This window comes from Acanthaster planci, linkage group LG06 (assembly GCF_054643075.1).
Source record: "Acanthaster planci isolate LZ-2023a linkage group LG06, COTS_SCS, whole genome shotgun sequence".
Lineage (NCBI taxonomy): Eukaryota > Metazoa > Echinodermata > Asteroidea > Valvatida > Acanthasteridae > Acanthaster > Acanthaster planci.
In genome coordinates this window covers 16,117,608-16,134,757 of record NC_141782.1, presented here as the reverse complement: position 1 = coordinate 16,134,757, position 17,150 = coordinate 16,117,608, and the positions used below count along the sequence as shown (strand labels likewise).

Here is a 17,150-nt window from a genome sequence, read left to right as displayed (position 1 = left end):
GTAATGCAGTTGAGGCTTACTTTCATGTGGTGTGCCCTTGCGTGCATCCCAGGTGTCCCCCCCCCAATTTAGCCCTCATTGCGCCACTGCCGGCACATTTACATGTAACAATATACATGTACATGTACTATAGTCTGTGTCATATGATGGATTTCGTATGCTACGGTACCACTGAAGCCTCATGATTTGCCACTGGTGAATGGTTGCGAGTCTGGGAGCTTGAATTAGGATACTACTGCTGACATGTACACGTAGAGTGTAGTACATATAGGCATTGAGCACCTGCAAGTTGACTTCGGTACATGTACATGCCCATAGCACCTGGAAGCATTGTCTCTTGTGACCAACTGTGTATTTTCGTATACATGGAGAGTTCCATACAGAATTTTGCCATGCAATAAAAGATTCCACACTGCAGTGAACCTTACTATTCTCAGAAAAGTTAGCGCTTTACTGCAACTGCAGTTAAAGGTGAGAAGCCATCACAAGGCAATGGCCAGTGATGCAAGTCTCAAGCAAATCTTCATGTTAACTTACTCTGGTTTCTGCTGCAACTAGTGTCCCTTGGTACTTTATGTCCCTTTGCCTAACACTCTTCTTTCTGAGTACAAATGTATTTCTTTCTTTCTTTGCTTTTTTCTCTACATTGATTTCTAGAGTTATTAATAATTAATATCAAGGTTGTCTGATTTAAATCAACTTGATTATAATCACTGATTTAAATCGCGATTTAAATCAAGTGAGTTTTATTTGGAAAAAATCACAGATTTGAATCACCTTGATTTTAATCACCGATTTAAATCAAGTGATTTTTGTTTGGAAAAAATCACTGATTTAAAACAACATATTTAATCTTTTGGGTACATGGCAAAAATGTTTCAAGTTTTGAATTTTTTGTACTAATTGGAAATGTTTGCAGGTTTTGCACATTTTAAACAGCAAATCTCCCTTCTGTGAGCCTTCCAGTTCCTAGTATCAAAGAAGTATGAATGTACAATGGGTGTTACACAAAACCTGGGTTGGCAAGATTTTTATGTTCAATTCTGTCGACTTGTTTCGATGTGAATCAGCTTTTTGGATTCAGTGAGTGTATTTGATGGGAAAGATTTATAATCATGATTTCATTTTACTTCATTTAAATTGCCCACTTCAGAGTTTAACAATGGAGGAAGGACACAGAACTGTGGCACTTCAAAGTGCTCGATAAGCATTGCCGCCTGTTCAGACAAACAAAAGTAAACCTTCCAAAAATGCCTGATTACCGCCTGCAGCTTAGCAAACAAGTGGGGCCAGTGGTATCCTAGCAATATTTTGAGTGTTTTGTTTTCAATTCACAACTTATCACCATGACCAGGAAATCGAAAGCGAAAAATCTCTAACATTAAATCTACTTTTGCCGTCATGAACTCTTTATTTTGATACGCTGTTCCATTACCCATTGTTTGTAATTTTATGTTGTCTCTCCAAAACATCAGTTTTCAAAGTCTTTTTTACGAATTTGGCTGAGACTGGCCAACATGCTGACCACCATTGGACAGTTAAGTTCCTAACAAACAAAATGTGCCATTTCATCACAAAGAGTGCTCAAGAGATCTCATGAAATACTTTTTTGTATAAATGCTGTAATAAAAAGTATTCAAATAAAACACAATGTCCAAAAAGAATGATTAGTCAGCCATCCATGACTGTGTGTGAATAAATAACATATCATTGGAAAGAGGAGATATGTGGCTACAGTACCAGTCTTTTTGTACATTGTCTGAATTGTAAATCAGCAATAATTCAGCAATATCTTCAGGCTGGAAATGCTGATTACTTAATAAACCATTAATAACAACAAAAAAAGTGACACACTGTACTAAGGCATTCTTTAGTAAAAGTTAATGTACTGTTTCAAGCATGTACTGCCAAGCATGACGGGGGAGACACTGTTCAGATGTCACCCATGACAGAATTAGATGTCAAGATGAAAGATAGTACATGCTTTTTGTGCTACTTCATACTCTTCTTTGTATGAAAACTATTTGAAATCCCTTTCAAGTTGTTTGTACTGAGCAGTGAGAGTGAACAATTTCCGACACTGAACAGTTTTTAAATATTCAAAAGTCTTCATGCTTTTCCTGAAAATTGAGGGTGCTGTCACTGTAATATAAATCAGGGAAGACCATGGGAAGACACTGTTCATTTTGTAGGTTTCTCTGTTAAAAATTGTGAGACCAAAACTTGCAAACTGAAAACATTTTGAGAAAGAGATATTGCCATGTACACACTCAACAGCGAATCACTGAAGAGAACAGAGAATTTACTAGTAGGCCAAAACGTATGAAAAATTCTAGCTTTGGAGGGCACAAAGCACTGTTACATTGAGTTTTTCTTCTGAGGATGAAATCAAGCCTTGCTCATGAATATGGAATCTCATTAGCATAAAACATCAAAAAGGCACCAAAATACCCCTCAAAACAGTGAAACAAACACTGACAATAAGGTTTAAGAGACACAAACGTGCCCAAAACACAAGGACTGTTTGGGGGGAAATGCATTGCATGGACCCTTTCAGATGCCAGACAATAGACAATAATTTTCTTGTACAGCATCCAAACTGATCAACCATTCCATCTTGAGTGGTTGATGCATGATTTGCCATCCATTCGTCACTATGCCATCCCCTCCATTAGCTACTGCTTTTGATTGCCAATGCACCACTGCACACACACGTGCATGTAGGCAAATGTTCAGCGACGGCTGTGCCGCATGCATGTCCTACATGTACCTTTCCATGAATTTGGCAATCAGAACAAATGGAGGCCGGCCTAATAATCGCACTGAACTTTTTGTAATTCAAATTGCTAAATCTCAATACAATTGTATACTGGTACAGTCTGCACATTGTACATGTACAAGCTTCAAGTGTACTAAGGATATGAACATATGGTAAGTGTACGACTAAAAAAATGCATCTATATCAGTTCATTGCTTTGCACATGTTGTAACTCCAGCATACAATTTCTGCATTTCCCCGACAAAAAGGCTCATAAAAAAATGAAGAAAAAGTGGCCCAACGTCAATGCACTTGTTTATAAAAAGACATGGTGAAGATTGGTCCAGAGTCAGAGTTATAAGTCATCTGTCGCTTCCTTCGTAAAAATGAAATCTTCCAGCAAATGATTGCATCAGAAGAAAGTGTGGGGGGGAGTGGCCCATGCAAGAGCCCATGACACACTACGGTAGACTTAAATTGAGTCGAACTTACGTTGCTCTTCCCTAGTAAGCCATCCCTTCGGCTGGTACGCACCACACGGTCGTCCCGCTCCATCCGGCAGCTCACATAACCCTTATAAGGCGCCCTCATTTGATAGCCTTTATTGTACAACGTAGATCTCACGTCACCAGTCAGAAAGTCTGACTTGACGGATATGCCAATTGAACCTCCCCCCGTCAGTGATATGTAGTTATTCTTAATTGCATATGAACGACATGATCTTGCATAATGTATATGGAATTTCCACCAATCAAAATAGTCAGACTTGTAGACTCGTTCATTATAATGCAGGTATGAACGATGTAAAAACAAGTCCAGCAATGTGATTGGCTGCTACCACTTTTGGTAGATGAGTCATTCGCTGTGTACAAACAGTTGGCAGATTCGTCAAGTCGGGATTTCTGAACTGATTTCATGTAATAAGTGGACACAAGAGGGCGCAAAGCAAGTAACGGCGCGCTGGTCCTCGACATGTACGTATCCAAAGCAAAAACGAAGACATCACAGAGATTCCGACTTGAGTCAGGTCTAATGACACACCATTTCAACCGCTAATTTCCACTATCAACACTGGAATGGTACAAGTTAAAGTAAATTTTTCTACACGCACTGCAACTCTAAACAATCACATTCATTGCTCATTATACACGTGAAGGTCGAGTACCGCAATCACCTGTTAATAGAATACGCTGGCACTGAAGGACTCCCTGCGCCGAATTGGTCAGACCCAAGTTCTGTTGGTCAAAGCGAAGCCACGCTTCGTCCATGTCAACTGTGTGCATGTACAGGTACGTGGAGCAAGACATCAGACATTGTTGGAAGGGTACACTACACAAATACATGTAATCAGTTTGGAATCAAAACACGAGGTTAATTTGCAATTCACACCAATGCAGAAGTGCAACTGAACTTTCTCTTCTGGCTCCAACCGTGCCAAATCAAACAAGAATCCACACGTGAATGTGGTGACAATGGTAAATGCTACCGTTACCATTGGTCCTTTCAGGGCCTCCAACCAATGTCAGTAAGCACTGTGACAATTACCGGTATTGTGCAGAGCTTCTGTTGCTCCTACATGTACAAAGCCCAACACGAAGCTCTCCGCTATATACCGCTATTTACATGTAAGGGGGCCATCGGGAGACTCTGTCGAAAATTCGCTGGACTGGTCCGCACATGTGACTTTCAATGCAGTACTAAACCATAAGGTTTATGCCAGCTTTGATTTCAACTGCATGTACATGTATATGTACATTGTGCGGTCATTGAAATCTTTCCCCTGGTGCAACAAAGACAATTAGAATTACATGTAATAGGTAGCAGTAAAAATACAGTATGTACCGGTATAAAGGGTGCATTCAATTACCTGTACCTGACATGGGGTTTCCTTGACCTGGGGTTGGTCATGTGTCCTGTGTTACACAGGCAAGACCTTGGGGACGAGGTTACATGTAAACCAATGCAACTCACTGTAGCCAACTGAATCCAACCTACATGTACATGTGTATAACCTTTTAATTATTTTTCACAGAGAACGGAATGTATCTGCATGGTACTGGTATACATGTACGAACAATGTCTACAATAAAGCAGGAGGAAAAAAGATTTCTGAAAAAAAGTGGGGGAGGGACCTCACAGCATCTATTTCTACGAGTATTTCACACAAAAAGTAGTGTGCATGAATTTCGCGTGATAATTGGGTCTTTCCGTGAGGTTGGGACACAATTTATGACAGTGTCCATTGTTACATGTACGTGGGTTCCGTAAAAATGAACAGCTATTTCCTGGCATGTGGATTCCAAATTATACATCTTGCAGGGCTAAATACAGAGGTGTGTGTTATTTTTAAAGAGGAAATTACCTACATGTACCCTACAGGTCATGACAGGTGGTAAAAGTTACCCATGTACATGTAACAAGGACACCGTCACAAAATGCGCCCCAACCTCATGGAATGACCCAATTCCAAGGAACAACATACACTGTAAATTAAAATGTGCAACGATGGGGATGTTGAGCCCTTTCCCTGCTATAAATCCACCAAACTGCTTCAGTTGCTCATAATGGCGTGTTCACAGTACACCAGGCAAAGCGCCTGTTGGCTGGTTGAAGGCACTACAGCCAAGATTATTCAACTCTGAAGGAAAACTAACGAGTTATCTGCAGGATACTGAAAGTATGGTGACTATATGTACAGTGCAGAATGTTGACAATGAAGGAAATGACAGGAAACAAAAGGAGAAAAAAAATCTGACAACCTACCGGTTTTAAAATATTGGGAAAACATCATGGCCGACAATAACCTTTAAAACTGCTCAATTTCTCTTTACTGTGCATGTACATGTACACTGAGAACTAGGTCATTCCTGTACCCGGTATGGTTATTTTTGAAAAACGATGCTGCTCTGTTCAGGGCATCTTGGCAAAGTCACAAAGCTATTCTGTGAAAGGAAATGTTTTCAAGTTTAAGGTCAAGGCACAACCGACAAAAATCCTCTGAATGCAAATTGCACTGTACCGGTATTTACAGTACTGTCCCGTAACATGCCAGCTGTTTTAAGGGAAATCATAAAGTCATACTTCCTCTCATTTGAAAATAAATTGCAGCAATTTCTCACCAAGTGACCATAACCAGAAACACTTGGCAAAGATGCAAATGGCTCTCTGAAGTTGTACACGTACAAGCCAGATGGCTTTTCCAAAAGTTAGGAAGAGAGACATACATGTAATGGGTACAGTATGTCGTACAACAATGAGCAAGTTTGGTATTTTAATGAGGCAAGGTCATGTGAGAAAAAAGCCTGTGTGGGATGAAGCATACATGTATGGCCATGCTGCTAGGGCAAACCTCGGGCGTGCGTACTGTTTTTCCTAAATGACATTGGACATGCTTCTTTTGGGGATTGTGCTGTTGGACTACGTAATTCTGGTAACACAAAAGGAGTCAGCCAAGGTACCGTGCATACACACCTACATTAAGAATATATTAATTTGTTTTACAGGAAGAGAGGAAATAAAGACCTTTTCACAGCTCGAAAAAGGCCACTGCGTATTTGCTCACAAAAGATCACTGAATAACAAAATAATCCATCAGACATCTCGTTTCCACCACAAATGCTCACTGGCATTCCAGTGTACGACCTTGAACAATTAGCAAAACTATTATGTGTGCACATGTTCACGTACCTGGTATACACATCTACTTATGTTAACTGAAGCATGCCAAAAAAGGGATTTTTTTTTTTAAATGGAAAGGCTTTACAGTCATTTGCAAAAGTTTGACCACCTGGAATTTTAATGGTATTTCTGTCACTGGGCCTGCATTTGATGTACATTGTCTCATTGAACATGTTTTTACAGTGGTGCATAACAGTGTAGAATAACAGTTCCATCTGAATGAAATTTTTTGCAAAGGCAGGTCTTAAAAAACATTTTGTCTGTAAAGCCTGGTTTCCATATTGACGTAAGAAATGCACAGAGCAACACGATCATAATGCAAACTGCAATGCGCACATATGGAAACATGCCAAATGAAGGTGTCGTCGACAACGCAGACAAATGCAAACCAGAACTTGAACGACTGGCAAAGTTGAGCCAGGTTCAATTTAGCCGACTGTCTGCGTCGAGTAGCCGTGGTATCCCCATACAAAAATGCATGCTGGTAGGACTGGCACGAAACGATGTCTCTTTCGCTTAGTTCCACAAATTTCGCTCGTTTTCTTCTTAATGCTTAAATATTACACCCTCACGATCAACTAAGTTGCTGACCATCAACGAAATGCATGAAACCTAGTACAGGTTTGGCATCATACGGCAGTACAATTAATCTAAAAGGGTATTTGCCGCAAAATATCACAGAGTTTCAAATGCCATTTTGTTTCAATTTTCGAGTGGATTAACGTCATGCATCGTCTCTTCATTCGTGTCTGCGTTTTTACATCTTGCAGACTGTCTGCGTTACAAAGGACCATATGGAAACCAGGCTTATTAGCAGCATGGGTAAAAAATCAGGTCTACATTAATTAGAAACGAAGGAGGGCACACTAAATATTAGACTGTTAACATTTCAAATCATGGAAATGTAGTCAAATAGCTATTTGATAACAAGGTTACACATTGAACATAAACATCATGTAAGTTGCCATGATTGATCAGTTTAAGTTTGGTTTTTCTTCAGGTTAATACATTTTGTATGGGTGGTCCTAAATTTTTGCAAATGACTGTACATATACATGTTTATTACTCAATGCTTTGGCGGACTTGCACTGTAACTGCCAACTCTCAAGTTCAAGAAAAGCTCCCTGATATTACAGGCTCTTCAAGGTCTTCGGAGAAGGCTTTGTCCATCGCCAACCTGCTAAACAGATCTTATTTCACCGGTCTTCAAGAAGCGCCTTTCAAAGTACCAGTATGTAAAGTATATTGATTGGGCAGCAGCTGATGGCGCATGAACAGTACGTGCATGTCAAAATCCTCTTCGTTATGTCCTCTACCCTCACCTTCCAAACTCGGGACTTTCATGGGATAAAGAGAACCATATCAATTTCATCTTTTCCAATTTCAGTAGGACTGAAAACAGCCATAAATATTTGACCTACCTTTGCAGAACGTCGTTAAATGTGCAGGTATATTCTGTAGTATCCACACATCACGAAAAAGTGAGTTGAAAAGCTCAAGGTACCTTAGGGTACATTTGCAAGAGCAAGTTGAACCGGTATGCATTTGTGCTTTGTACAAATATGTAAATGTACACCTGAAAAGTTTGGAAGACAAGGGGTTATGTTTTCCCTCATCTTAAATGAGTATTGCCCTATAAACTAAGCATAAAATGTACCGGTACATAATAGGACTCTAACAGAAAAGTGACTCTCAAAGACAAAAGTTTTGTTCCTGTCCTCAATGCATGAGCACTCCATCCTCAAGGCCTTCATACAGTAACTGTACATTGTCATAAAAATGGCAAGCCAGCAACAATGGACAGTTACCGTGGTAATGTCATCGAATACAAAATGATCATCAGACTTCCAAAATATGACATTATAGAAATGTAATGTAGATGTACACAGACAGGAAAACCACTGCATCTTTCGTTGACATGTGTTGCTGTATACTTACTTGAGCTTTTGACAATGGTGGCCTTGTGGCGGCCCAGGGACATCATGAACAGCAAGTCCAACATCAGGAGCACCATGGCGATCACCAGGATGTACACCAGTGCTCTGATGTTGAGTCTTATGGTCATGCCCATAGTAGCAGCTGGCTGCAGTACTGTCAGGGAGTACCGGTTCAGAGTGACTGTTCAATTTTGGTGCAGCAATCCTGCAGAGAGACAAGTGACAGAAATTCAAGAAAGTCAGAAATCAGAAAGAAAATTTTTTTGAGAGATTTTAGTTCAGTTCAAACTGCTGAAACAGCAAGTGATCAACACCCATCGCAGTCCACATCAGTTCAACTGTTTCTGTTGAACTTGACTTCCCAACAGACGTCACTACCATGAACCCAGCAACCGTTGCTTTCATGTCAACTCAAATGTTGATTGGCTGATACCACAGAAGTGAGGATTTTACCACTTGTTGGACACGTATGTGAACGCAACAGCTTGTGTTCCTTGTTTTTCATATTGTATTCCAGAACAAGTACAGGACTAATACTAGCATTTTGAAAGCCCACACTAACAGTGCATGTATAAATAAGGGGAAAAAAAAGGTACATGTACTTGGCAAGCAGAATGGAGGTGACTAATTTCTGAGACGGCAGACGAGGGCATTATCAGCGTTCAGTCTCCCGAGCCGGTCCTAAACGATAGTTTAAGACCGGCCAAGCACATATAATTCCCATTCATAAATACCTGTTTAGTCAGAGAGTCAACAGAAGTCAATATATGATGGATTTCCAGTGATTTTGCTCTAGAATTTTACTTTCATTTTCCTGAACACCCCCGTCCACATTATGGAAAAGTCCTTGTGCAAATTGTCCAATTGGTGAGCGCGTGGCCAGCCGCATGCACACAGACTCTTGACCAATCAGAATTGATTAAACTGTCTCGTATCCAGGTGCCAGCATGTAATTTATGCAGCAGGCATTATCACTTCTCAGCAGGCATTATCAAATGTCAATACACGGTCACGTTGCACGTTGTTGAATAGGGAGACTGTCTGAGGTATTTAAAGTAATTCAGTTTTGCTGCATGCAATTTACATGTATGATCACAATGGCCATGAACTGCGCTCACGATATGAAAAGCACACATACTTACATGTAGGCACGTAAATGTACCGAGTATGTACATGTATGAATGTGTACATATTCACGCCTTACATAATACACAGGCATTTTGGGGTGTAAAATATGTACAACAGATGTAGATGATCAACCCTGTAGAGACAACTTTCTCAGACAGTCTGGCACCTTTTGTGAGCCATGGTGAAAGCAACCTGAGGCCAATGACTGACGGTATGCTGCCATGATCCTGCAACCTCTTCCAGTTTGCTACTGCATCACCATTTGGCAACTTACAAGGGCTTCTGACATGCCTAGTCACCTTGGTCTTTTCACTCTTATCCAGCTCCTTTGGTGAGGCCTGGTGTAAACATTTTTATCAATTAGCCATCTGCCCTAATTCACTGAAGAAGCAAGCCTTATTGCTGATCCCGCATGAGTGATTTTGCACAATGGTAGAAAGGCATTATGGGAAGGAAACAGGAGCAAACACTGCCCCCAGCAATAACGCTTATGCACCACCTCCGGCCCAAATGACACATTGCCTTGCATCAAATCGACGCTTTTATAAACTGTGAAATGCAACTACGCAACCAAAATAGATAATATCAACACAGTTTATGATCCGGTGCTGCTCCCACTAATACAACATGCGTACTGGTACTACTTTGGTCATGTACTGGTGTCCATGTACATACATGTACATGTACTGTACATGTACATGGTACATGTACATGTCGGCCCTAAGGAGAGAATAACTTTATTTTCTCTGAAATACATGTATGCATGTCAGAAAAACACTGTGAACAGTAAAATACCATTGCTTTACTCCATTTCATCCTCACCAGAGAGGATAATGTGGGAAGAAGAACATACCCCAATGAGCAATGACTGCACCCTGTACATGTACACACGTACACTGTTCATACATGTAAAATATGTCAAACAAGTTTGGCTATTTTTACTGTATGTCTAGCCTCAACTTCGTTTCCCATTTTTCTGAAACCTCCTCAACATTGTCCAAGTTGTGGGACTGGTGATTTGATTAATGGAGCTACACGTAGCAAAAGCTGTTGCAATGTACCAGTAAAAATATTACCAAAAGGAATGTCTTCATTAATCAAGACTTGCCACATCTGACTTTAAAAAATTGAAAATATGAGATTGCAACACAATATTTGCAGAATACCAAATAATCTAACTTTGCTGGGCTGCTTTTTTTTTAATCAAAATGTACATACATACATGTATGCACATTGAACATGTAGAAATGAATGTCAAATCCTCACCTTTACATGTATTATTTTAACTTTTGTGTTATGTAAATTACCCCTATTATCTGGAAAATGTACGGCCTAACCAGACTTACCGTACCGGTACATGTACCGGTACAGTACAATGCAATACAAAATTAACTCACAATCCAGGCCAAACTGCATAAAGCAGTTACCTCTTCAAAGAGCACACAATGTGCGTATACAGCACTGTTTTGGTACATGGACACGATGAACTTAGCACATGTACACAAGAGTTGTAATGACTAATGAATCTAGCGGTATAATGCAGGGCACATTTACTGCACCTGTATGACTGGGTGTTGGCCTACATGTACAATACTGATGAGCAATATGCAGGCTTACACACACACACATTTAAATCTGCGTCCCTTTCCTCCATCAGGCTTTTCTCCTCCTGTGAAAAACATCCTGCTTGGAATTAATTGGAGTGGCAAGTTATTTTCCTCCTTCCATGCATCAGTCACATACTGCACATGTACGTGCACATGTACTGTACCGGTACATGAACACTTTGTATGTACTGTACCGATATGTTTACATGTGCATGTCGTTCAAGTTTTATTTCTTAGTTTTTAATGGTACAGCGTACCAGTATGGTACAAGTTCTGGTACATGTATGTGTGTCATTCTGACTGTAGTGTTCACATTGTTTTCATATTATTATCATTTACCAGTCAATACACAAATGTACCAGTATGTATTGGTACTAGGGGGCACATACATGTACAGTACATGTAACAATAAGGAAGAAAAGCCAGAAAACATACATGTACATGTAGGAACATGCAAATGATAAAACAAAAGATAAACCTTTGGCAGCATGGGCAAGGGATGGCAAAGCGGATAATTCACTATGGTCCAAAGGCCTGCCAACCCTTGTGCTGGCAAATGAAAGATTTATGTACATGTACATGTAGGGATATTTTACTGTCTTTTGTTGTTTCTGTCAGGTGTGCCATTATTCACACCTGCTGTAATCATCCACGGAAAATGGAGATGTGGCCACTACTAAAATTAGTCCTATTTATTTATTGTTTCTGTAATAGGATAAAAACACCAGATATGCAGCCCAAGTAAATGCAACAAAACTCCACATACCGTACTGCAAAACAAAAATATAATTATGCACTTAAAGCAACAGAATGCTACACTGTCCAATAGTGGATTCTACCGGTATGCTGTCCCCTATTATCTGAAGCTATATTTTTGTACCATCCTCGGTGAATATCTCAAAAGTCATGAATGTTTGCAGTCCATAGGAACGTTCCTGTTCCAATGTGCGAATTCCCTTGGGAATACAGTATTTCTTTGGTCTGCCCGTCTGTAGGATTGCCATATTCCCTAAGGAACATTCAAAGCTGAATATACATGTATGTCATATTTACAGTCAGGAATATTCAAAGCTGAACATACATGTATGTCATATTTACAGTCAGGAACATTCAAAGCTGAATATACATGTATGTCATGTTTACAGTCAGGAACATTCAATGCTGAATATACATGTATGTCATATTTACAGTCAGGAATATTCAAAGCTGAACATACATGTACATGTATGTCATATTTACAGTCAGGAACATTCAAAGCTGAATATACATGTATGTCATATTTACAGTCAGGAATACATGCAAGTTTGTTCACAGAGTAGAAAGCTGGATATACATGTACATGTATGTCATATTTACAGTCAGGAACATTCAAAGCTGAATATACATGTATGTCATATTTACAGTCAGGAATACATGCAAGTTTGTTCACAGAGTAGAAAGCTGGATATACATGTATGTCATATTTACAGTCAGGAACATTCAAAGCTGAATATACATGTATGTCATATTTACAGTCAGGAATACATGCAAGTTTATTCACAGAGTAGAAAGCACAAACATGTACTGAGTGCTATAGATTGTACACGTACATGTACACGCCTTGTAAAGTTGTGAGTATGACTTTCTGACAGAATTTACATCATAAATGGTACATGTTTGTTGCTTTTTTAAGTCTTCTTTTGTACATAGACACAAACTTCCATAAGGTGCTAGGATTTTAATGAGTTGAAAAGCTTTGGTGGTGTGCGCTGTTGTTCTTGTCGGCATTTTCTCCCCCAAATCCTCCAACAATTCTCTTCCTCTATCATATCCAGGACAATCTGTCAAACAAAGTATTGAGTATTAAAGATTTTTGATCTTGGGTACTTGAAACAGGGCCTGTAAATAGTGACTAGGGCCTAACAAGTGTTTGCATGCAACATTCTTTCTGAAAGTTTACCATAAGGACAACTTACATGTAAGTATGCGTACATTAACAGATTTGTCAACACTGCGACCTAAAAAACATCTACTGGTAAATTCCACTGTAATTTGTAACCAAGCTATATCTAATCGCAACAGATACAAGTATCATCTACTAACACTAAGCAAAACCCATCCTCAACTGATGCATACATGTATTATCGGAAAGGTCGTAACATGTTCCTGAACCGGGCAGAAATTCGCAGTGAGCCAAGGTACACTATGTACATGTACATGTACATTCATCACCCTGAGCTGTGGGAAAGTCTTGGGGAACGCAGAGTTCTCTACATGTACCATTCCACTCGACTGTTCAACCAGAAAGACATGTTCTCAATGGAATGGTGGAATGTTCCACTGTGGGAACACCTACAGTAGTTCAAATAAGAACGTTGCAAGCCTTGTGCTACTGTTATTTGACACCAATTTTTCTGAGCAGACAGACCATTCATTTTGGGCAAACAAAACTGCAAACAGAATATGCTCTTTAAATTAACCCTAACCCCCAGGGGTGTATGTAAAATCGTATTGAAATTGGAGGATTTGGGACTGTTAGGGTTAAAGTACGGATCCTGTAAGTGTAACAACATAAATTGGGAATAAATCTGTGATAATAAAACCCACTGTCCAGTTACTAGTAGATTGGGAATAAAAATGTATTAATCTGAATAAGGAGGGGGAAATACATGAACACTGTACATGAGTGGCACCTTCCAGTTCCAAAGCTTTCAGGGGAAATTCATTCCGGATTAAACAAGGTTAAGATTGATAATGGCATACCGGAATATACCAAATTGCTTCCTAGAAAAAAAATGGCTGAGGTTCAGGGTTCTACATTTAGAATTCCTAGCCAGCATTTTTTTACTTGCTATCAAAGATTTTGGTTCTGATGGGGGAAATTTAATAACAAACAGCAGTTCCTGTCTACATAAATCTACCAACCATGCTAGACCAATATTGTTATAACCCCTGGGGTCAAACAGTCCAAGTCGGGGGTCCCCTACATGTACATGTACCTCTCCCCCTCCCCGCAAAAAACTTCTCAATTATGGTTACCTTTATAATAGCATGTTTTCAGCGGTGAACTTAAGACTTGCTGCCCATGAATCATCTGTCATCTGCAGAGTGCTGAGAAGTAGAGACATTCACTGGGAAGCAGGAAAAAAAGGTGAAGGAGAAAAATGAGTCAGGAAAGTGTCCAAGCCCGCTATTTCTTCTGTGCAAGGGCATAATGAGACCTGTACTCCGTACAGTCTACACTAAATAAATGTGCACATGTACAATGTGCATATGTTACAAATAGCCTACATTTCACAGAACTGTATGCAATGAAGTAATTCCCATTACACAATATGGGACCACTTTTTACTGCACAAGGTGGCAGGAAAGGGTGAAATACAGTACGTACATGTACCAGTGCATGTATGCACATCATGAAAACAACTGGTACACATGAGCAAGTCCGACCTTTGCGCAACAAACTTCGGTGTTCAAGAGCATGTGTACATGTACATGTACATACACGTACTGGTATACACCCTCTCACTATCGGGACGGAAGTTGTGGTAGTAATGGTACGGTGTAAAAAACAAATCATGCAAGGAAAATGATGATGATTTTACCGATTACAGTAAAAGTGGTTGTGGTACATGTTAAGGCCGTCATTGCTCAACCTGCACACGCACACACGTCAAGGTCAATCCGTGGCAGAAATTCTCAGTTCAGTTCCCTTAAGGCAATAACACACTCAAGATGTCTTTAAGGGCTGTTGCCTCACAGGTCGACCTAATTGATTGACTGTTTTGAGACCATTGTGAAATCATGTACATAAGGAACTACATGTATCACTGAAGACATACTTGTTGGCATCCCTATGCCCTATCCAAGTTGTCCAAAATGTTTTCATTCTTGTAGGCCACACAGCTGTATCAAATTTAAGGAATCAGTCGTCAAAGATCACCTCCAAGCTGCTTACAAACTTGTACAAGAAGCTGTAGAAAAATATGTTCAAAAATATACGCCTGTTTTTACAGGGAGTCCAAATAAAAAAGTATACCGAGATAAAGATTACTGTAATGGCGAAACTATGACTGGGAAAGAGAAATACATGTACCAGTACAAGTATATCTAGACAGGACAGAATGTCCTCTCTGCAATGGCCTACAGCTTGTGTTGTTATTGACACAGATGAGGGAACAAACTAGACCAATGTTATGAATACTGAAATGGATACTGTGACAAGTTTGCATAAATTTGATTAACAAGGCTCAATCATTTAATTGTGCAGAATACTAAAAGAAATTTTTTGATTTTTTTACTCCTAAATTAGTGTTTCTTCAGATTTACACTTTTTGGTAAATGTACTCATAGTTTCCAAGCCCTCTTCAGAATAAGAGCTGTCTGGAGATTGAACTCTTTCCTTTTTCCCAAAGTGTATGCAACTTGTGAACAGCGCTTGCTCAGAATTTGTCATAATTTTCAAGTTTGCCATATATAATCTTTTACAAAGGTGAACAAAACTACAAATGGGTGTGAAAATGCACACAACCCCAGACGTGAAAGGTTTGACTTCTGCTACCATACCTGACTTCTTTTCATATACATGTAGTTGGTGTCCATAATGTGTCTCCCTTCCAAGAAAATTTTGTAAATCCTTAATGAACTCAATATCCTCTTCCCCAAGATGGGATTATAAAGCAAACTACATGGTACATTGTACAAATGTAACTATGGTAATCATTGTAATTACTTCATTACTTTGAAGTCATTTCTGAAAATACAAGTACTTGATGGGCCCCAAAAAGCAAGAATAAAACCAACCAAAATGTTAACAAATACATGTATTTCCAAGTGTTAACAGCCATTAGGAAATAGCTATACATGTACACATAGAACTTGACATGTATTTCACAGATTTTATGATGCTGGCATCGTAGGGTTTTACATAAATTTAAAAGATACAGTACCTATGTCTCATTTCATTTATTATTTCTCAAGTACATATATCAAGCAGGACATGACAAACAACAAAGCACACGTGTAAACAGAGACACAGAAAATGACGAAATACATAGTACAACAAGCTGGTACATGTAACAGACCAATAATCAAACTATCAAAATACAGCAGATGCAAGAACAATACACGTATGTAAAGACGACACAGAAGCTTTTCTTGATGCAATATGGAGGCTCAAAGCGCAGTATGGACCAAGTGCACAATTCAAAGCAATGGCGGCCCTAGTTCTTTTACAATGTAGGGAAATTCTTCTCTGGGCAAACTGACAATCTACATGTACATGTGTATTGGTAAGAACCACATGTACAGTACGGATGAACACCATAATATTCCATACACAGCTAGCCTTACCTCTAAGCTGGCAATTCATTACGGTGAACTGACACATGTTAGTGTGATCATCCCAGTCATCCAAGTCTGGTGTGCGGTCACGACAGCAAATTCTGGCTATGATTCCTCCCCACCAGAGGAGCACCAGTTCTCCACCAGAGCAACACTGAGTGTATAGTACATGTACCTGAAGAAACAACTCATTTAATGAGTCAGGTGGATATCAGACCACTGGCACATGTCCCAAGTGCCCCATAAAGTCAGCGTGCACGTGCAGGCGTCCCAACACCAAAATCGGGGTTGAGGGATGGCAGTGCGCCTGCCTCAATGGTGACCATCCCCACCTCGTGTGCAGAAATGGAATTACAGGCGTATGCAAGGCACGGAGCCGTCCTGTGGCATGAAATTAAACAGTAATGGATCCCTACTGCCGTTGAAGATTCTTTGTGGGGGTTATTAGATGTAATTAGAGGTTAACAAGATCCATAAAAGATGGCATCGGGGCTGCTTTCTTGAAATCCTGGTCACATCCAGCTAAAATATTATCAAGACACCCACAGACTAGGAGATGGTTTCTCACAGACAGCAGCTGATTAGCTTCCAGTGCTGAGTACTGAACACATCCTCAGGGCATATAATGAATGACTGTTGGCAGTTGGCAAAGCTCTAGAGAACAAAGGGAGAAAAATGGGATTTTGTTCATTTGCAGATTCTGAAAAAATTCACTCCAGC

General features: G+C 39.7%; 1 protein-coding gene across 7 annotated transcripts in view; it reads right to left on the bottom strand.

Annotated features, from left to right (window-relative positions):
* The window catches only part of LOC110982962 (CMP-N-acetylneuraminate-beta-1,4-galactoside alpha-2,3-sialyltransferase-like), a 41,939-nt gene extending 33,430 nt beyond the window's left edge, over positions 1–8,509 (bottom strand). For 4 of the 7 annotated variants that reach the window (XM_087138052.1, XM_087138055.1, XM_087138054.1 and 1 more), the window contains exon 1: positions 8,375–8,509. In XM_087138052.1, coding sequence (XP_086994178.1) covers positions 8,375–8,507 — 133 coding nt within the window. In that variant the 5' untranslated portion in view covers positions 8,508–8,509. Of the gene's footprint in view, positions 1–3,932; positions 4,032–8,374 lie in introns of all 7 variants that reach the window. The other 3 variants (XR_015425641.1, XM_087138051.1, XM_087138053.1) reach the window with 1 other exon arrangement.
* Between the last annotated feature and the right edge of the window lie 8,641 nt (positions 8,510–17,150).